At 48.5% G+C, this 23546-nt stretch overlaps 2 protein-coding genes across 2 annotated transcripts in view; one reads left to right on the forward strand and one right to left on the reverse strand.

The window, feature by feature from the left end:
- Nucleotides 1-23546, reverse strand: part of veph1 (ventricular zone expressed PH domain-containing 1) — a gene marked incomplete at its 5' end in the record, with an annotated part of 371113 nt that overhangs the window by 259036 nt on the left and 88531 nt on the right.
- The window catches only part of LOC311239509 (pentraxin-related protein PTX3-like), a gene marked incomplete at its 5' end in the record, with an annotated part of 40615 nt that overhangs the window by 13223 nt on the left and 3846 nt on the right, over nt 1-23546 (forward strand). The window contains 1 exon segment of the mRNA XM_084327819.1: nt 4850-4969. Coding sequence (XP_084183945.1) covers nt 4850-4969 — 120 coding nt within the window.

The raw sequence follows: 23546 nt of genomic DNA on the forward strand, positions 1-23546 counted from the left end.
TCGAAGAGCCGGGAGCCGGCACGGCAGCCGGACCAGGTGTAGGGGCCGGGCATGGCGTGGAGACCGGATCGGTCTCGGCGGCGAGGCGTGGTGTAGGATCCGGGGATGAGGAGCCAGGACCCAGAGCAGAGGCTGGACTGGGCGTGGAAGCTGGACCAGCTGTGGAGGCCTTACTAGCCATACTAGCCTCGGGGGCTAGGCTAACTGTGGGCCCTGGACTCACTGTGGGAACTGTGCTAGCTGAGAATGCCTGGCTAGCTGCCGAGGCTAAGCTAACAGTCGGGGAGAGCCTAGCAGCTCCTGTCCTAATAGCCCTCCTAGGCCTGCTAGCTGCAGAGACCTGACTAGCTTGGGACATCTGGTCCGTCTCAGCTACCAGGCTCACCCTGAACCTGGAGCCTAGGGTGGCAGTGGGCGTCTGGTTAGCTACTGTAGCGGGGCTAACAGGCGGAGCTAGGTTAGCTGGGAGTGGCTGGTTAGCTATTGACACGAAGCTAACGGGCGGAGCTAGGTTAGCTGGGAGTGGCTGGTTAGCTATTGACACGAAGCTAACGGGCGGAGCTAGGTTAGCTGGGAGTGGCTGGTTAGCTATTGACACGAAGCTAACGGGCGGAGCTAGGTTAGCTGGGAGTGGCTGGTTAGCTATTGACACGAAGCTAACGGGCGGAGCTAGGTTAGCTGGGAGTGCCTGGCTAGCTTGGGACATCTGGTCCATCTCCGGTACTAGGCTCACCCTGAACCTGGAGCCTAGTCTGGCAGTGGAGACTGTGCTAGCTGGAGACATCTGGTCTGTCTCAGATACTAGGCTCACCCTGAACCTGGAGCCTAGTCTGGCAGTGGAGACTGTGCTAGCTGGAAACGGCCGGTTAGCTATTGACACGAAGCTAACGGGCGGAGCTAGGTTAGCTGGGAGTGGCTGGTTAGCCCTTGACACAAGGCTAACCGGCGGAGCTATGTTAGCTGTGGACGTCTGGTTAGCTGTATGAGCGGAGCTAACGGGTAGAGCTGTACCAACTGGGGACGTCTGGCCATCTATAGTGGCGGAGCTAACAGGCGGAGCTGTGCTAACTGGAGACGACCGGTTAGCTATTGGCACGAAGCTAACGGTCGGAGCTATGTTGGCTGTAGACGACAGATCGGCGATGGACATCCGAGCAGCCTCAGCGGCTGTGGGAGGATCTAGGCTGACCGTAAGCCTGAGAACAGTCGGCAGGCTAGCTACCCTAGCCTCCGACTTGTGCTTCTCCATGAGGCCAGCAACATGTTCAGCCATCTCCCACATCGCTGGCTCCAGTGTCGGATTCTCCATGGCGACCTGGTCGATCTCCCGGAGCAGGAACCCCCACTTGGCCGGTGAGTAATGCTTCATGTCAGTCTCACCGGCCATCAGGCTCAGGACGACCCGAATGGTATCGCTTGCCCTTTCTGCTGTATTCATTATTGGTGGCGACATTCTGTCACGATGGGGTTAGGTAGAATGCAATAATACAGAAAGGGAAAGAATGGAGGAGGCAGAGGCGAGGAGTGAAGCTTGAAGAAGGGTGTTTACTGTAGAATCCAGTGCAATACAGGGAAAATACAGAAACTAAATAACAAACTTCACAATACAAAACAACAAACACTAAGACTTACTAGAGGGAGAACGGTGCGACACGACGTGGAGGAACAGGGGGTAACTGGAGGAATGTCGCCACACAGAAGGGAGGACAGACAGAACCCTATATACCCCAACTAATTAACAATTAAGAACACCTGGCCAACACAGAATCACAAACAACCCCTAGACAATAAGCAAAGAACAAATAAACACAACTAAACACAAAGGCAACTCCTAACAACCCAACACAGTGCATGACATCACACCAGGGAAGGGAAAGACAATGACAGCACACACCAGGACACCACATTGATTACACAATTAATTATTGTTAATACAGTGGTCAAGATATTTGTCATTGTAGCGTGCACCAATTGTTTGTGACCACTAGAGGGTGGTAGGGCGCCAATATCAGGCCGAGGGCCAATGTCAGATGTAGGGCATTGCCCAAAGTTAGGTGGAGGGTACTGCCCACTGTCAGGTGGAGAGCACTGCTCAAAGTTACCATCCTGACCCGTCCAACCATGACCGGGCCTAGGATCCTGACACAGTAAGGGAAATACAACATTGTTTGTAAAAGAAAAGTGGGAAAGAGAGTTGGAAATAGAGATAACAGAGGAGGAATGGTATGACACATGTAAGACACAACAAACAACCACAGGATCAAGGATATGGAGGGAGTTTGGGTGGAAAAATATAATTAGATACTTTATAACACCAGAAATACAGGGCAACTACACACCAGCAAAGAAAACATGTTGGAGGGAGTGTGGACAGGAAGGGGCGAACCATACACACATATTCTGGGGATGTCAGAAGATAAGGCACTACTGGGAAGAGATAGGAGGGATAATAAATGAAATAATAGGATACGAAATACCCCAGGGAGGCCAAGTGTTGTATTTGGGGAATCTGTCACAAGAAGGAATCCAAGGGGAAGACAAATACTTGATTAAGTTATTGATAGTGGCAGCCAAGAAAGCTCTAACTAAATTGTGGTACAAGGTAGAAGTGCAGACAAAGGATCAATGGATAGAGTTGGTAGAGGGGATACAGGAAATGGAGATAATCACACATCTGCTGAGGCTGCAAGAAGAAAAGTTTGAATGGAAATGGGGAAAATGGGAAGAATACAGGAGGGGAAGTAACGACATCACAGAGGTTTGAAAAGGATACAAGGAAATGAATAAAAATGTAAATAAATAATGCAAATGTAGAATGGACCGAAGGACCCATGCCACACTTTTTCTATGTATGTTGTTGAAAAAATGAAAATAAAAACGTAAGTTTAAAAAAAAAAAAAAAATAAGAGTAATTTCAGAGATTGTTCATGCATGAGGCCCATTGCCTCTAAATCAAAGTACGTATCCACATCTCTCTTCCTTCTCTCTCTCTCTCTCTCTCTCTCTCTCTCTCTCTCTCTCTCTCTCTTCTCTCGTCTCTCTCTCACTATTCCTGCAATGACCAGGCAGGGATGTGGACACCAAGTGCAGGCAGTAGACAGGAGGCAGATGATGAGTATATTTAATACCCAGGTAGCAGGGAGGCAGGTGAACAGACATTGTGGTAAAGGCTGACAAGATATGCTCACAGACAGACCACACTAGGGTAAGTGGCTAGCTATGACAAGTAGCCATCCTCATCGGCCCCCAGTAGTGTTGTCACGATACTGGAATTTCGACTTCGATACGATACCTTGCAAAGTATCAATACTTCGATATTATTTCGATATAATTTTTATTTTTTTTTAAACAAATTTAGCTTCAAATTTTGCTTCTCTCTGGTACTATAAGAGAAGATAAATATAACAATTTTAAAACCCTTTGTTTATCTTTAGATCACACATTTAAAAATAACTGTTCATCTCACTTCAATCATTTTTATTGCAAATGCAGAACATGGTATTTTCTCAAGCAGACAGATGTAAACACTGTAATCTGTGTTGCATGTACCTGACAAACTGAACTGTTTGTATTAGTTAGTAACAGTTTCGATTCAAGATTGTTGCTATTTAAACACTTGATGGAAACAGGGTAACGTTAACCTTATGTCGACTGTAGTATTGTATGACCTCGACATAACGTTTAAACGTTAACGTTACTCCGTTTCCATGCAGTAGTTATAAAAGTGGCCAGCTAAGCTAACGGAGCTAACGGCTAGCAGTAGAGAGAGAGAGAGGCTATGCTCGGAGAATTTTAGTAACGTTACATTTTCAACAAGATTGCTGCTATTTAAACACTTGATGGAAACGGGGTAACGTTAACCTTATGTCGACTGTAGTATTGTATGACCTCGACATAACGTTTAAACGTTAACGTTACTCCGTTTCCATGCAGTAGTTATAAAAGTGGCCAGCTAAGCTAACGGAGCTAACGGCTAGCAGTAGAGAGAGAGAGAGGCTATGCTCGGAGAATTTTAGTAACGTTACATTTTCAACAAGATTGCTACTATTTAAACACTTATTGGAAACGGGGTAACGTTAACCTTATGTCGACTGTAGTATTGTATGACCTCGACATAACGTTTAAACGTTAACGTTACTCCGTTTCCATGCAGTAATTATAAAAGTAGCCAGCTAAGCTAACGGAGCTAGCAGTAGCTAACGTTAGCTGGTAGCTGTAACGTTACAACGAATCAGCTGTTGATATTATGCGCCATCAGTAGACAACGTATCATGTATTAAACTAGAGTTAATGGTTTAATGCTTCAGTCACAGTGACGTTGAAAGAGCAGCTGTCACGAACCTCTTTCATTTCTTTATGGAGATCGGCGCTGGCACTGCTCTAACACCGCTTGCAAATAGCATTGGGGCATTTGTAGCTTGTCCTTCGTTGTTTACTTGAAACCCGAAGTACCTCCAAACAGCACTTCTGCTGTTTTCTTTATCCACAAGCACAAGTTGCGGAGGCTCTGCATTTACCATCTTCAGCTAAAATGTTTGTTTACTAATTGAAGACGGCTCTCTGTGAGGGGGAGGGCTGGACTCGGAGGAGCCGGGGGGGCAAGCGCGCTGAGCGCTCTGAACAGCGCATCAACAACTTGCGGTAGAACACTCGCCAGCTGGTACCGATACTGCAGAAAGTATCAGTACTTCGGGAAATGAGTATCGAAGCCGTTTTAAATATTCAGTATCGATATGTATCGATACTTCGATATTTTTGACAACACTAGCCCCCAGCAAACCAAACAGGCCGGTATCACCCATATCACCATTGACAATCACTCCATCCCCCTCTCCTCACTTGTCACCAGCCTGGGTCTGTCAAACCTCCTTCTACCACCCGAGGAACATCTCCAAACTCAGACCCTCACTCTCCCAGTCTGACGCCGAAAAATGTGTCCATGCCTTTGTCAGTTCCCGCTTCGACTACTGTAACTCTCTTTCTGGCAGGCCTTCCCTCCAAAACCATCCAGAGGTTACAGTATGTTCAGAACAGTGTCCTCAGCAAAACCCGGGAAAACCCAACAGAGTCCTCCACTCCCTTCACTGGCAGCCAATAAACCAGCGGATTAACTTCAAGGTTCAAGGCCATAAATCACTTTGGCCCGACCTACCTCCAGGACCTCCTCTCCCCTCAACCTGCATCCAGGTCACTCAGGTCTGGCAGCCAAAACCTCCTCGCCATCCCACACACCAGGCTGTCAACCATGGGGCACCGTGCTTTTTACGCACTGGGGCCGCGCCTGTGGAATCATCTGCCAGGATCCACCAAGGCCTCAGACTCCCTTGCTGCCTTCAAGGCCAGCCTTAAAACCCATTTATTTCACTCTGCCTTCCACTAGGGCCTGTTTTATTTTATTATTTTTACTGCTCCTATGTTTTTATGTTTTGTGTTTATTTTATTCATTTGAATGTTTTTATGTTTTAAACCTTTTTATTTGTATGTTTTTTATTGTATTAATTTCAATGTTTTTATGTGTTAAACCTTTTTTATGTTTAGCTGTGAAGCACCTTGAGATCTCATCAAGTTTAAAGTGTGCTATATAAATGAAATGTATTATTATTAAGTAACAAACAAGCACTGACTGACTGGGGGAACAGACATGAGTACACAGAGTGATGACTGATGAGACAGTTGGTAGAACACAGAGTGATGACTGATGAGACAGTTGGTAGAACACAGAGTGATGACTGATGAGACAGTTGGTAGAACACAGAGTGATGATGACTGATGAGACAGTTGGTAGAACACAGAGTGATGACTGATGAGACAGTTGGTAGAACACAGAGTGATGACTGATGAGACAGTTGGTAGAACACAGAGTGATGATGACTGATGAGACAGTTGGTAGTACACAGAGTGATGACTGATGAGACAGTTGGTAGAACACAGAGTGATGATGAGACAGTTGGTAGAACACAGAGTGATGATGAGACAGTTGGTAGAACACAGAGTGATGACTGATGAGACAGTTGGTAGAACACAGGGTGGTGATGACTGATGAGACAGTTGGTAGAACACAGGGTGGTGATGACTGATGAGACAGTTGGTAGAACACAGAGTGATGATGACTGATGAGACAGCTGGTAGGACACAGAGTGATGATGAGACAGCTGGTAGAACACAGAGTGATGATGAGACAGCTGGTAGAACACAGAGTGATGACTGATGAGACAGTTGGTAGAACACAGAGTGATGATGAGACAGTTGGTAGAACACAGAGTGATGATGACTGATGAGACAGTTGGTAGAACACAGAGTGATGATGAGACAGTTGGTAGAACACAGAGTGATGATGAGACAGTTGGTAGAACACAGAGTGATGACTGATGAGACAGTTGGTAGAACACAGAGTGATGACTGATGAGACAGTTGGTAGAACACAGAGTGATGACTGATGAGACAGCTGGTAGAACACAGAGTGATGACTGATGAGACAGTTGGTAGAACACAGAGTGATGATGACTGATGAGACAGTTGGTAGAACACAGAGTGATGATGACTGATGAGACAGTTGGTAGAACACAGAGTGATGATGACTGATGAGACAGTTGGTAGAACACAGAGTGATGACTGATGAGACAGTTGGTAGAACACAGAGTGATGACTGATGAGACAGTTGGTAGAACACAGAGTGATGATGAGACAGTTGGTAGAACACAGAGTGATGATGACTGATGAGACAGCTGGTAGAACACAGAGTGATGATGACTGATGAGACAGCTGGTAGAACACAGAGTGATGATGAGACAGTTGGTAGAACACAGAGTGATGATGACTGATGAGACAGCTGGTAGAACACAGAGTGATGATGACTGATGAGACAGCTGGTAGAACACAGAGTGATGATGACTGATGAGACAGCTGGTAGAACACAGAGTGATGATGAGACAGCTGGTAGTACACAGGGTGATGACTGATGAGACAGCTGGTAGAACACAGAGTGATGATGACTGATGAGACAGCTGGTAGAACACAGAGTGATGATGAGACAGTTGGTAGAACACAGGGTGATGACTGATGAGACAGCTGGTAGAACACAGAGTGATGATGAGACAGTTGGTAGAACACAGAGTGATGATGACTGATGAGACAGCTGGTAGAACACAGAGTGATGATGACTGATGAGACAGCTGGTAGAACACAGAGTGATGATGACTGATGAGACAGCTGGTAGAACACAGAGTGATGATGAGACAGTTGGTAGAACACAGAGTGATGATGACTGATGAGACAGCTGGTAGAACACAGAGTGATGATGACTGATGAGACAGCTGGTAGAACACAGAGTGATGATGAGACAGTTGGTAGTACACAGGGTGATGACTGATGAGACAGCTGGTAGAACACAGAGTGATGATGACTGATGAGACAGCTGGTAGAACACAGAGTGATGATGAGACAGTTGGTAGAACACAGGGTGATGACTGATGAGACAGCTGGTAGAACACAGAGTGATGATGAGACAGTTGGTAGAACACAGAGTGATGACTGATGAGACAACTGGTAGAACACAGAGTGATGATGACTGATGAGACAGCTGGTAGAACACAGAGTGATGATGAGACAGTTGGTAGAACACAGAGTGATGATGACTGATGAGACAGCTGGTAGAACACAGAGTGATGATGACTGATGAGACAGCTGGTAGAACACAGAGTGATGATGAGACAGTTGGTAGTACACAGGGTGATGACTGATGAGACAGCTGGTAGAACACAGAGTGATGATGACTGATGAGACAGCTGGTAGAACACAGAGTGATGATGAGACAGTTGGTAGAACACAGGGTGATGACTGATGAGACAGCTGGTAGAACACAGAGTGATGATGAGACAGTTGGTAGAACACAGAGTGATGACTGATGAGACAACTGGTAGAACACAGAGTGATGATGACTGATGAGACAGCTGGTAGAACACAGAGTGATGATGAGACAGTTGGTAGAACACAGGGTGATGACTGATGAGACAGCTGGTAGAACACAGGGTGATGATGACTGATGAGACAGCTGGTAGAACACAGAGTGATGATGACTGATGAGACAGTTGGTAGAACACAGAGTGATGATGACTGATGAGACAGTTGGTAGAACACAGAGTGATGATGACTGATGAGACAGCTGGTAGAACACAGAGTGATGATGAGACAGTTGGTAGAACACAGAGTGATGACTGATGAGACAGCTGGTAGAACACAGGGTGGTGACTGATGAGACAGTTTGTAGAACACAGGGTGGTCGTGTTCCTGGATGTTACCCATAGGCAATGTTCCCTCTAAGGTGCGCCCGTGCGCGTGCGCACATGGCCAAACGCCAATCTGTCGCGCACAGAAACGCTCTATGGTCTGGTAGGAAAGTAGAATCTAGAGAGTGTATGAAGTGCACAAGAGAGAGAGAGAGAGAGAGAGAGAGAGAGAGAGAGAGAGAGAGAGAGAGAGAGAGAGAGAGAGAGAGAGAGAGAGAACAAGAAGATCGACTCTGTTCTATCTATACATCATGCATACTATCTATGCATTATATAGACCTCTTGGTTTCAGCACCTTAAAGTCTAACACCGATTTGTGTTTCCGCAACAAACACACCGGACAGCCTCAGAGAGTGAGGTATACCAACCCCACTGACCACTGGCCCTAGTGGACCTCCAGGTATACCAACCCCACTGACCACTGGCCCTAGTGGACCTCCAGGTATACCAACCCCACTGACCACTGGCCCTAGAGGACCAGGTATACCAACCCCACTGACCACTGGCCCTAGAGGACCAGGTATACCAACCCCACTGACCACTGGCCCTAGTGGACCTCCAGGTATACCAACCCCACTGACCACTGGCCCTAGTGGACCTCCAGGTATACCAACCCCACTGACCACTGGCCCTAGTGGACCTCCAGGTATACCAACCCCACTGACCACTGGCCCTAGTGGACCTCCAGGTATACCAACCCCACTGACCACTGGCCCTAGTGGACCTCCAGGTATACCAACCCCACTGACCACTGGCCCTAGTGGACCTCCAGGTATACCAACCCCACTGACCACTGGCCCTAGTGGACCTCCAGGTATACCAACCCCACTGACCACTGGCCCTAGAGGACCTCCAGGTATACCAACCCCACTGACCACTGGCCCTAGAGGACCTCCAGGTATACCAACCCCACTGACCACTGGCCCTAGAGGACCAGGTATACCAACCCCACTGACCACTGGCCCTAGAGGACCTCCAGGTATACCAACCCCACTGACCACTGGCCCTAGAGGACCAGGTATACCAACCCCACTGACCACTGGCCCTAGTGGACCTCCAGGTATACCAACCCCACTGACCACTGGCCCTAGAGGACCTCCAGGTATACCAACCCCACTGACCACTGGCCCTAGAGGACCAGGTATACCAACCCCACTGACCACTGGCCCTAGAGGACCAGGTATACCAACCCCACTGACCACTGGCCCTAGAGGACCTCCAGGTATACCAACCCCACTGACCACTGGCCCTAGAGGACCTCCAGGTATACCAACCCCACTGACCACTGGCCCTAGTGGACCTCCAGGTATACCAACCCCACTGACCACTGGCCCTAGAGGACCTCCAGGTATACCAACCCCACTGACCACTGGCCCTAGAGGACCAGGTATACCAACCCCACTGACCACTGGCCCTAGAGGACCTCCAGGTATACCAACCCCACTGACCACTGGCCCTAGAGGACCTCCAGGTATACCAACCCCACTGACCACTGGCCCTAGAGGACCTCCAGGTATACCAACCCCACTGACCACTGGCCCTAGAGGACCTCCAGGTATACCAACCCCACTGACCACTGGCCCTAGAGGACCAGGTATACCAACCCCACTGACCACTGGCCCTAGAGGACCAGGTATACCAACCCCACTGACCACTGGCCCTAGAGGACCAGGTATACCAACCCCACTGACCACTGGCCCTAGTGGACCTCCAGGTATACCAACCCCACTGACCACTGGCCCTAGAGGACCAGGTATACCAACCCCACTGACCACTGGCCCTAGAGGACCAGGTATACCAACCCCACTGACCACTGGCCCTAGAGGACCTCCAGGTATACCAACCCCACTGACCACTGGCCCTAGAGGACCTCCAGGTATACCAACCCCACTGACCACTGGCCCTAGTGGACCTCCAGGTATACCAACCCCACTGACCACTGGCCCTAGTGGACCTCCAGGTATACCAACCCCACTGACCACTGGCCCTAGTGGACCTCCAGGTATACCAACCCCACTGACCACTGGCCCTAGTGGACCTCCAGGTATACCAACTCTTCCACACATACACTTGATTTGTATTTCAGTTTGTGTCACAGGTGCCTAAAATAGCCGCTTTTTTATACACATTAGACACATTGTTATGTTCTTATAATAGTGTTTTCTGTGCCACCCAACAATGACCACTGGTCCCATCCTGGCTACCCCGTTGAAAATCGCCTGGCTCCGCCCACTGTCTGTGGGGGCCTGCGGGGGGTCCTCGAGGAGAGGGAGAGAAACGAGAGGAGCAGGAACAGACGCTGGAAGGTCCCAACCGGGACTGTTCTTTCAGTCCGGTCGTGTTCCTGGATGTTACCAATAGGCAATGTTCCCTCTAAGGTGCGCCCGTGCGCGCGCGCACATGGCCAAACGCTCCCGCGCACATGGCCAAACGCCAATCTGTCACGCACAGAAACGTTTGTGTAAAAAAAGATTGTTTCGATGCACATATTCATGATAATTCACACGTTCTGGGGCCCCCAACATAGCGCTCGCTCTAATTGGCTAGCTCTTCGATACGATCCAACCTATTGCGTGGCACCACAGAGAGACGTTTTAGTATCGGCGTCTGTGATTTGCCTAAACGTTTGCCGCTTCCTGAATCCGCAGCAGCCGTAGTGGACGGCGAGTGCGAGACAGTAAAACAATAATGACGACTAGTCAGCCTCCATTTAATTTTCAAGCGTCCAGTGCAGACTGTGAAAGAGGGTTTAGCTTGATGAATCGTATCAAAACAACATCAATAAATCGTCTTCAAGTGGAACATCTAGACGAGTTGATGCGAATCAAGTCAAGGCTGCAAGCAGACACAGACGGTGCCACCACCATCAGCCTGGACAAGGTGTACAACCACTGGAGAACTGAGAAGGACAGAGGGGGAAAATAAGGTAACATATTAGTTCCTGATCAGATATGTGCGTGTTATACTGTCTGTCACTCATTAGGAATTATCATCTGAATCATTAAGAGCTTGTTTTTATCAGTTGTAGAACTGCTAATATTAACATAATGTTGTTTAGTCATGTTTGTATTTTCTAGACCAAGACAGTTTCAAGACTACAGTATTAACAGTAACACAAACATGTGTGTTTTGAACTTGGCAAAAATCTGACGTTAGAAGATTAATGACTAATTACTCTATTCTATTCTACTCTGTTTCCCAGAAGAAGCAGACCAGACCAGAGGAGAAGTGGCTTCTGCTGACTTTGGATAACTTTATTTATTCTTAAATTTTTTTTGAGGAGCAGAGAGTAAACAAGTGACTATTTTCTGATGTGCAGTGTGCACACAGACTAACAGAAAGGACTAAGAGCTAAGAGCCTAAGACCAGACCAGAGGAGAAGAGCTGCCTTTGGATTATTTTATTTATTTTTTGAGGAACAGAGGAGTAAACAAGTGACTCTTTTCTGATGTGCAGTGTTCTGATGTGCAGGTGTTCTTATGTGCAGTGTGCACACAGACTAACAGAAAGGACTAAATAAGAGCTAAGACCAGACCAGAGGAGTCTGGAAACAAGTGACTTTTTTTCTGATGTGTATCTGAATAACAGAGAAAGGAGGAATGTGGGGAAGGTGAGCGGTTTAAAGGGAGAGAGGGAGGGAGAGAGAGAAGAGGGAGGGAGGACGTTGCTCTGTATCGTCAATCAATGGTCAAATAAATATTTGATTAAGGAATATAATATGCCTTTTTGTATTATTTCTGTGTATCAGCTAAATGTATAGATTTTTATGTTAGATATTGAGGTAAATTAAGATTCTCAGATTTTTTTACAAACCGCCGCTTATCAACTAACCGGTTAATCGGAAGGTGACGTATGTTGCTCAGTAGTTGCTGATGTCTGCTCAGGAGGTTTGAGTGTTTGCTCAAACCGAAAAAATATTTGAGGGAACATTGGGCCTCATGCATGAAGTGATATAAGAACAGATTTCGTTCTTAACTAGCATTTCCTCTTACTTTGTTCTTACCTGGGATTCAGCAAAGTTTTCTTATTGTTGCTTTTTTCTCAGGCAAGAACAAATTATAAGAGTGGTCGAGAGCACTCTTACCGAAATAAGGAATTCTTACCCAGATGAGAAACATTTAAAAAAAAGCCTACCATTCATAATAATAATACAAGCGCTTTTCCTAATTCTCAAAGACACTTTACAAAACAAACAATATAATACAATACAGTTTTAGTAGATAAAATAAAAAAACATATATAAAATGGTGAGAGAGGAAGGAGTTCGTGGGTTGAAAGCAAACCATTGGTCAATTGCCCCCAAATACAGTACCCCCAAATGCGACTTTATAAACCCATGCAGAACTTTTCAATAATTATTATTATTATTATAACTTATTGCATGCGTTCTGCTTCTGAAATGGATTATATATTGCTGTTAGAACAGTTAGATGCTGGCTGCCCAGGCCGTACGCATAGAACACATATTTACAACCTCTCCTCTCCTCTCTTCTCTTCTCTGTATAGATGAAGATGTAGCAGTACTGTCTATCTGTATGTCGTGTATGTCATATATGTTATGATGAATTGAACATGGGGGACCCTGATGTAAACAAGACGAAAGTCTTTCTCTGGTCTGCATCCCCTTAACAATTGTGTGTATTGGGCGGCTAGGTGGCGCAGTGGGCAAGGCGCTCGCCACCAACGCAGGAGATGCTGGGTTCGAGCCCAGCTCTCTGCGTTGCTACCAGCTTGGCTGGTCGTTCATACTAATACAATTGGCAGTATTAGGGGTGGGAAGCTGGTGGGTGGGGATTGGACGTTGTGGACAGCAACTCCTACAGGTCGGTTGGTGCGTCTGCGCAGTAGAATCAGGAAGCGACGGGGGCGGCGTGTCCCTCCCACGCAGGCCCTCGCCGCTGAGAGATCGCGCTGTGCAGGTAAAAAGATGCGACGGCTGCCTCTTCGAGTATCGGAGGGGACACGTGATGCAAGGCTTCGTCCACATTGCAGCCGGCTTGTGGGAGGCATGGCCAACAGCGTTCGAGACAGGGGAGGGTAGAATTGGACAATACGAAATTGGGGAAGGGAGAAAATGGGGAGAAAAAGTAGATAAAAAAAAATTCAAATTTTGTGTATTGAACTGTACTGTATTGTACCAATTCTGCAATCTGTTAATAAAATGTTCAATCAATCAATCAAAACTCTGCTCCACACTTAAAGTTCTGAGCGAACTCTGAGTTTTAGCCACGGACATTTCAGAGAGAGATGACATCTCTCCACGGACATTTCAGAGAGAGATCTCTGAAAGGAGAGAGCATATGGATCAGTGGCATATATATATCAGTATACTGCGCGCCGCGATTGGTTCTTGACAAGCGCGCAGCCAGTCGTTCAGTATTGACAAAGCCTACTTTGCTGCAATGATTTATTTCGCACTATACAGCACGTATACATATAAGTACAAGTATAATCTTTATTTGTCATCAGATTAACACACACACACATGCGATGAGCGACCCACAGGAACACACACACATGCACTGAGTCGCAAGTCGTGAGTCGTGTGTGTGTCTGTGTCATTTTGAGATCGCAAAGCGCTTCCTGTTGAATATATCAGACAGGGATCAGATGGCGAAACTCGGCTGTTTTACACCCGCCTCATTCGCCTTATAAGGAGATGGTGGGCATGTCTGTATACAAATGAATTTAGAGCGAACGCGCTTTTGAGTTTAAGAATGAGTGGGATTCATCATGCAAATCTCCTGGGTAAGCACAGATTTCGACGTTAAGAACGGCTTGATGAATGTGGCAGTGGCTTTTCTTATTGTTCTCTTAACAGACAGGTAAGCAAGAATATAAGAAAAATAATAAGAGAGTACTGTTGAATGAGGCCCATTGCCCATAGGTTTGGACATTTCTTCCTTGGGGTCCCTTAAAAGAATCCTCTGTCATCATCGCCCTCTCCTAACAGGAATTCCTGATCATGTGATTTCAACAGTGCTGAATGACGAAAGCAGAACAAATTGATTATGTTGGAACTATAATGTTTGGATAAAAATTTGTAAAAATGGGTTTGGTTGATTCACTAGTCCCTCTCCTACAATACGCACCTGCATCATGAAATAGATGTGTGTACTGGTCTTTTGTTCTTTTTGAATATATTGTTTGGGAAAGGTTGTGGAATCAGGAGAGGTTAAATAAGGATTAGATCTAAAAAGCTATAATACTATGACATTATTACTGTGTGAGGAAATAATATACTACGTGCACATGTTTTATTATCAGGAAATTACATCACGATATTGATTATTTCTTTGAGACCATTTCAAAATATACTGAGGACGGAAGGAAGAAACCGAGTCAAAGAACGCACACACACACACACACTAAAATGTCTACACATCTGTAGCATGTCTTTCCAGCTGGCTTAATGCAAATCACAGGTGGCACCCATTAGGGAAAGCTTGGCAACCGTTATGTTACACACAGACATCCATGCACACACGCACGCACACGCACACACACACACACACACACACACACACACACACACACACACACACACACACACACACACACACACACACACACACACACACAAACACACATAGGGATGGGAATTGATACGATTTTATCGATACAAATAGTCTGCTATGGCTGCATGCATGGCGCTAACGTTATTGTTTTTAAATGCGCAACTGTCGGAAAAACATGGCATCGATAAGAGGAATCGATAGTCACAGAGGCATGCGATTCCAGGAATCGGACCATTAGGAACCGGTTCTCAATCGATTCCGATTCTCGATTCCCATCCCTACACACACACACTCTCTCTTTCACCAGCCAGCCAGACTCTCCGTCAGTGTCTCTCTCTCTCTCTCTCTCTCTCTCTCTCTCTCTCTCTCTCTCTCTCTCTCTCTCTCTCTCTCTCTCTCTCTCTCTATCTCTCTATCTCTCTCTCTCTATCTCTCTCTCTCTCTCTCACTCTCTCTCTCACTCTCTCTCTCTCTCTCTCTCTCTCTCTATCTCTCTCTCTGGAATGTAACTACCACCTCTGTCAGGTTCAGTGAGGCCATCTGCCAGGATGACACATGGTAGTGCAGGATGTCCTGTGTGTGTGTGTGTGTGTGTGTGTGTGTGTGTGTGTGTGTGTGTGTGTGTGTGTGTGTGTGTGTGTGTGTGTGTGTGTGTGTGTGTGTGTGTGTGTGTGTGTGTGTGTGTGTGTGTGTGTGTGTGTGTGTGTGTGTGTGTGTGTGTGGGTGTGGGTCTCTATGGGTGAGACATAACAATGGATTGTTCTGAGCATGAGACATAATAGAGAAAAATAGAGAGAGGGAGCTCAGGGGATGGGGAGAGAGAGACAGAGGGACATAGATAGGAGAGAGAGAGAGAAAGGGAGGAGGGAGAGAGATAGAGAGAGTGAGAGAGAGGACGGGGGGAGGGAGAGAGAAAGAAAGAGAGAAAGTGAGAGAAACAGAGAGAGAGACAGAGAGAGATGCAGATGACCTGGTTGTGTTGTCCCCCACAGCAGACGGCCTACAGCAGAGCCTGGACCTGCTAGAGCATTACTGTCAGACCTGGGCCCTGGCAGTAAACCCCAAAAAGACCAAAATAATGATATTCCAAAAAAGATCCAGATCTCAGGACGTCCTACCAAAGTTCTCAATTGGTACAAAACATGTAGAGTACTGCACACATTACACCTATTTAGGCCTAAAACTAAGTTCAACTGGACATCTTAAGGAAGCAGTCAATGAGCTGAGAGGGAAAGCACGCCGGGCTTTCTACGCCATAAAAAGAAATATACAAACAGAAATACCAATTCGAATCTGGTTAAAATTAATTGAATGTGTTATTGAACCAATTGCACTCTATGGCAGTGAGGTGTGGGGTCCACTTACAAAACAAGACTTTACCCAATGGGACAAACACCCCATTGAGACCCTGCATGCAGAGTTCTGTAAGATTATCCTACATGTCCAGAGGAAAACTACAAACAATGCATGCAGGGCAGAATTAGGCCGTTACCCACTAATACTAAAAATACAAAAAAGAGCAATTAACTTTTGGACACACCTAAAACGAAGTGACCCCCTCTCGTACCATTATCAAGCCCTGCAGTGCCAAGAGCTGAGGAGCATCAGGAACCCCCTTACCCAGCTGGTCCTGAGTCCACAAACCTGCTCTCTTAACACACCTCAGGAACAGAACACATCACCAATCAGAATAAATCAAATTACTACACAGCTAAAACAAAACTACATCACCTATTGGAAAACACAAACAAAAGCACAGAGCAAAATGCAGTGCTATCTGGCTCTAAATCGACAGTACACCATAGCAGATTACTTGGTGACTGATCAACAACTAAAAAGAACCTTGACAAAATACAGACTGAATGAGCACAGCCTCGCTGTTGAAAAGGGGAGGCACAGGAAAACCTGGCTCCCTGCAGAGCAAAGGCTATGCTGTCATTGCATCCTCAGTGAGCCTGAAACTGAGTTGCACTTCCTCACCAAATGTGAAAAATATAAAGATATTAGAGAAACGCATTTTAAAAAATTTGAACTAATAACGATAGGTTATGACTATAACCAAGTTCTGTCAATAGTGGTGACGCTCGGCATCACTCTAGCACTATCCCCGCATGTGCACACGCACTGAATAAAATCCCACAATGTACCTTTAATCCCAGTATTCGTCTGACCACACCCCTCGTTAGCTTACCTTCATAAGCAGGTGTGTGGTCACCTGCTCTCCTCCTTCCCAAGCTTTCACCACAAGGTGAGATCAAGGGCTGCAGCGGCGTCGGATGCCGAGCGTCACCACTATTGACAGAACTTGGTTATAGTCATAACCTATCGTTCTGTTTCATAGTGGATCCGCTCGGCATCACTCTAGCACAAAGGGAGGCCGAGCGGAGCCACCGGCCGACAAATACACCCCGCTGAAAGCCCCCCACAACCATCACAACAGGGAGGGCCGAGCCCCCCCGACCCCCCCTAATGGAGGGCACCCCCCCTATTAGAGGTTTCCCGGGAGGGCGACGGACCCGACCGTGCGAAGAGGCACTCAAGCAACTCAACGCACAGGGTGAGCAGACCGTGGCCTGACCCCACGACTACACACACGCACAACCCGCATGACACCCGGGAACGAACGGAGGGAACAACCTCGTTACTGCCCCCAGAAACACGGGGTCAAGGGCAAACACAACCCCGTGGCAAGGCCGTAGCAGCGGAGCGCGAAGGAAGGCCCAGACCCACCAAAGGGACTGGACCCCCTGGAACGGGGGCCCGGAGAAGTCCATGATGCCAGCATCAAGACCCCACCAGGTGGGCACTTAGTGGCCCCACCCCCCACATCGCCAGCGTATTCGGACAAAGGCCCCTCAGCCGAGCGGGCCCTGTCCCCCCAATAGTACACCGCCTGGCACACTGACCCTGCAGAACAGGCAGTCAGCATGGCCGTAAGCACACAAAAAAGGTTAACCAACGGAAGCAGGCAGCGCACCGGGGAAAAACCAGGCAACAGGCTGTTAACCCGAGCCTGGAGACTGCGGACGAGACAGGCGCCAGAGGGGACAGCTGAACACAGCCGCCCCGGCGGAAGGGGCGCATGCTGGCTGTAACTGAGGGGTACAATTCCCTGACTGTATTACTAGATATGATACTTACTACCACTACCTTTGTACTTAATATTCGGCCACCCAGTACACGGCATAAATATATTATCATGAACACTCTCACGTAGATGAAACGGATCCAACACAAATGTACGAATTAGAAACAGGTCTTTATTTCCTACACAGCGATGGTGTGTAGAATAAGCACTTAATCACTTAATTACATTTATGAATTGAAATAGTATGCACTTTTATGGCAAGGAGTATTCGTCGGTATATCAATAGATAATGTCCAATCTCTGAAGGCGCAGGTGGTAAATATACGACCTGGAATAGTTAAGGAATAACAGCAATGATACTTTAATGATTATAGGCTGGATACACTAGAGGGGGTTAATCCGGTCGCTTGTAAGCCGACAGGAGTAGGAGGGGGGGGGGGGGTAGAATCCAGCTGCCTCGTCCGGCCAAGGGTATCCCAGGTGAACCCACTGTAGTGCCGTTCAATGCGCCGGCGATCCTTGGACCACAGATGAAAGCAGGTGGACTCTTTGTGGGCCGGCTCTCTCCGGTCCACGGGGGAGAGACGTGGAGAGACCTCGTCTTGCAGAGCGTCTCCTCACCTTGCGTCCTCTCCAGGGGGGGGGGTTCCAACACACGGTAGTGTCGGGGGTCTTTATCCATAGAATAATCAAAGTATCCAAAGCATAATCCGTGCCTGGGAAGGCGGGCTGTCGTCGGTAGAATAATCCGGTATACAGGTCCACTCGCTCGTCGGCTCTGGGGCTCCTCGGGTGCAGCTTCACATAGGGTCAACCACCCTGGGTAAGCAGCCAGTTCTCTGCCCGAAACGATGGGGCACTGACTACGGTAGTATTCTCACCGCACGAAGCACTATATATTAACAGACTATTATTAGCTTAATAGACTACGTCCAACTCGACGATATAGTGCCAAATATGACTATTCAAATATTAATATACACGATGTCTCAATACCGATGGTAGGCCGAACTTGGCCTTACTCCCACACGTGGCATCGCGGGGAGGCTTTACGTCTGTGACTCTATTGGAGGGTAAGAAACTGGACTGAAAAGAAAGTCCTACTTTAGTAGCGCAGTATATATACGCACTATGAACAAATAGTCCCATTAGTGGTGCGGTAGCCAAATTCCTACGCGGAACTAGGACTTGTTCGTACATGTCGAGCGGTACGTTTGAACTGGGTCTGAGGGGTATGGCAGCCTGGCACCAAGGTCTCGACCAATAGTAGAATGGAGACTATTATGGGATGTTCAGTAGGCTAGAATGGATATTCAATGCATATTGTACAAGGAATATACAAGGGATATCAGGGAATATTAGAGAATATACAAATACAATTAAATATATATATATAAATAAATATATATATTCGGTTTAATCTGGCCCTTCACAACAGCCACCCCCTGAATAGGTCCCAGACCTAATCAGTTAAACGGAGACAGATTAATCGCGTTGTCCATTTACACATAAGGGTTTGCTGTAGGGGTCAGTCAACTTCACAAAGTCATAGGGTTGTAGGGTCATGGTCATCATCGATTGTGTCTGGGAGTCGAGGCAGTTCTATGAGCCTTGCCACGGGACGGGTGTAAGTGCGACCCTGGACGAGCACTTCAGCTGCTCGGACCTTGCCGTCGGCACCGGTGATCACTTTGCTTACGCGGCCGGCCGGCCACATAGCTCTGGGCAGTGATTGATCAATAATCATGACGACTGTTCCTTCTGTCAAATTGTCTCTCTCCTTTACCCACTTCTGGCGGGTCTGTAGAGACGGTAGGTAGTGCAGTAGGAAACTGTTCCAAAACTTGTCGGCTAATACTTGGCTGTACCTCCACATTCGTCGGCCGTTCGCTTCTTCAGGCCGGTACATTGTCTGGGGTAATGTGGGATCTAGCCGCCCCATCAGGAGTGTGTTGGGGGCTCTGCGTAGGCGACCACCCACTCTGATGAGGGTATGAGCGTCGCTCTCGGGGGCCAGGTGAATTAATCTGCTGTCGGATGGGACGGGCTTTCCTCCCTGTAGACAGGCCAATTCATCGGGGAACGAGTCTCTCTGGGCTCGCTGCAGTAGAAGCAATTCTGCTTCCTCGTAGTTAGCTGCTGACATATCAGCGGGGGACTTGCACTCCGGGTGGTACCGCAGGAATGTTCTTTGTTGTGCACTCTCTATGGACGTGCAATCGTTTATGTTAGGGTCGGTGGAGGCTACGGTGCTCAATCCACAGAACACAGACTTCTTAATTTCCACCTCCTCTGGACTTGCTTCCCTCGGGATAGGCATGGGCCACTGTCCTTCCGGGAGTCTTAGGAATGCGGGGCCGTCACTGTAGACATTGCGACGGGTGAGGTCATCCAGGGGCATCCCCCGGGTGATGACGTCAGCTGGGTTCTGTTTTGTATCAACGTAGCGCCACTCTGTTTCTCCGGTTAACTCTTCGGTTAAGTCTTGAATCTCGGTGACTCTGACTCCCACGAAGACTTTGTACTTGCATGAGTCCGATTTGATCCAGGCGAGTACCGTCGTGGAATCTGACCACAGGATTGTTCTAGACACCGGTATGGTGAGCTCACGTTGGATGAGCGTGGCTAGGTGCGCTCCGGCTAGGGCTGCGCAGAGCTCTAGACGTGGGATAGATTGTTGCTTGCGTGGGGCTATTCTCGAGCGGGCGAGGACAAATGCTGTGTAGATCTCTCCCCCTTGGTCTTGGGCCCGCAAGTAGGCTACTGATCCGTATGCGACCTCTGAGGCGTCACTGAAGACGTGTAAGTCCATTTTACATGTCTCTGGCCTCACCGTGGGTGGGAAGTAGCTTCGGCGCATATTAACGCCTGGGAGTGAGTGGAGCTCCATCTCCCACTCTCTCCAGGTGGATGCAAGAAGTGCGGGAATGGGGTCGTCCCAGCCCTGGTCCTTGTCCCACAATGCTCGTACAATCATTTGTGCCCTGGTGGTGTACGGTAGAATACATCCTAGCGGGTCATATTGTCGGGCGAGTGTTGTGTACACACTCCGTCTGGTGGTCGGCGCCGCCGCCGGCCTTCCCTGCTCCGTAGTCAGGGGCTTGTGTCTGTAGTGAAGCGAATCTGTTTTGAATCGCCACACCAATCCCAGGGTCATCTCCTGGGCTTCTCCCGGGATTGTAGCCATCCAGGTCTCGCTGCTGGCTGCCTTGTCCTCGGAGGAGAGGCTGCGCAGTACTTGCGGATCGCTGCTGGCCCACTGCCTGAGATCAAAGCCGCCTTTGATCAATGAGGCGCGGAGTTTAATCAGGAGAGCCTCGGCTTCTTCCTGGGTTGAAAGGCTTTGTAGACAGTTGTCTACGTAGAAGCTGTTCTTTACGCTGTGTCGGACCTCTTCGTCCGCTGCTGGGTCCTCTGCTACATGTTTCTGTAGTGCAAATGTCGCACAGCAGGGGCTGCACGTCGTTCCGAAGGGGAGGACTTCCCATTGGTAGATGGCTGGGTGCTCATCTCCTGGCTTCTCTCTCCATAGGAACCGTAACAGGGGTTTGTCCGCCTCTACTAATCTCACCTGCAGGAACATTCCTTTAATGTCCCCGCTGATGGCCACCTTTTCCTGGCGGAAGCGGAGTAGAACGCCGAGTAGGGAGGGGCCGAGTGTGGGACCGGGCAGTAACTCTTTATTCAGATTTTGGGATCCGATCTGGTAGCTGCAGTTAAATACTATGCGGTCTTTACCGTTGTGATGGACCTTGTGGTGGGGCACGTACCACGATTCAGTGGTCTGGTCAGCCTCTTTAATGTCCATCTTTGTGACGTGTCCCGCTGTGATGAGCTTCTCAATCTCAGCGCGGTATACACTCTCTTGGGCGGGGTTCTTGGCTAAGCGCCGCTCCGTGTTCAGCAGGTACCGTTCTATGGCGTCTGTCTTGGCGTGGAAAGTAGGCATTCCTTCTCGCCGCAGGAGTGGCGTGGCGTATCTCAACACGCCGTTGACCGGGACTCTCTTGGTCCCTGTCTCGAGGAGGTGAATGGCGTAAATGTCATCTTTAGAGCGAATGTCTTTCTTTCCATTCTTAAAGGGCATTTGTTCCAAGCTCCATAGCCGCTCTACGTGTTGCAGGAGTGCGGTTTCTCCCTCTGTGACTCGGGAGTGGAGACATCTAGTGGCTGTACTTCGGTTGAGAGATTTGGCGAGCGGGCCTTGGAGAGTCCATCCCAAACGGGTCTCGACTGCTGCAGGACAGCCTCGGGGTCCGGTATGAACCCGGTCTATTGGGACAATGAGGTCTGCATGGTCGGAGCCTATCAACAGGGTCGGCATAGCATTGTCTATGAGCGGGATCGGTAACTTGCGCAGATGTGCATATTTCTCCATCAGCTTGGCGACGGGGTATGTGTACCGCGACAGTCCTATTTCTTGGCTGGTGAAAGCGTCTGCAATCTGGTACCGTCGCTCAGGCTGGCCGCTTGCTGCGATAGAGAATGATACATTCTCGCCCTTTATCGTCTTCAAATCTCGTCTTATTGTCCGAATTGTCATTTGGGTTTCGCTTCCCCGCAGCCCTAGCTGGGCCGCAGCGGAGGCGAGCAGCAGGGTCTTCTCTGACCCGTCATCGAGGACGGCGTAAGTGTCCAGGACTTTATTCTGGTAGCTTAGTGTCACACGCACTACTTTTAGGAGTACTCGGGCTCCACTGCTGCTGGCGGGATCGATGTACATGACGCTCGCTTTGCGGCTGGATGGTGCAGGTGAAGGGCGCCGTCTGTTACTGTCGTGAAGTATGTCCAGATGGGCTCCATCGCACTTGGTGCACCTTTTCTTTAAGCGGCATTCGGCTGCCATGTGTGAGCGCGCACAGCGAAAACAGCGCTTGTTGGACTTTATCCATTGACCTGCTTCCTCCGCGTTCAGCTTGGGGAAGGAGTCACATTGCGCTAGCCAGTGTTCTTTCTCACAGTAGGGGCACACTATCTTCCACTTCTCCGTTCTGGAGGGGGTACTGTGGCTCCTGCTGCTCGGTACTGACTCCGATTGGTGCATCACAGTCACCGATCTTCTTCCATCATTTAGTCGTCTGGTTCCTTCTCTGGAGCCAGGGGTGCTCCGTCCGAATGTATCTAGCCGTAGGCTGCTGACTTCTCTCGCCAGGAAGTCTGCTAGATCGAGGAGGTTCGGTTCGGGGCCATTCGGGTCTCTGTGGTCCCTCTGCCGCCTAAAGCGCTCCTGACGAGCGGGCGGCAGCTTCTCCAGGATCCTTTCCACATTTGAGTTGGCGTAAAGTTCATACTTCCCCTTCTCTCTTTGCGCTCCCAACATCCCTACCAGGGACTGCACTCTGATGAACAGGTCGTCCAGTGCTCGATTGTCTATTGCTGGGGGTAAGCGGTCGATGTGTCGGATCTCCTGGATCACGTAATCCCATATGCGCCCATACCTCTGGTCCAATGCTACCAGCGCTGCTGTGTATGGGGTGGTGGAAGTCGCGTAGGCGAGCGCTATATTTTGTGCGCGGGGCACCTTTAAGTGCTGCAGTAGGATGGCGTATTTGTGGCGTTCATCCAATACATCCACCAACATGGTCTCCAGACACATGCGGAGTTCTGTATACTGGGCCCGGTTCTCTTGGGTGAAGTCGGGTACCATAGGCGTGC

Source organism: Notolepis coatsorum, assembly GCF_963971535.1.
Source record: "Notolepis coatsorum genome assembly, chromosome: 1".
Taxonomy (NCBI): Eukaryota; Metazoa; Chordata; class Actinopteri; order Aulopiformes; family Paralepididae; genus Notolepis; species Notolepis coatsorum.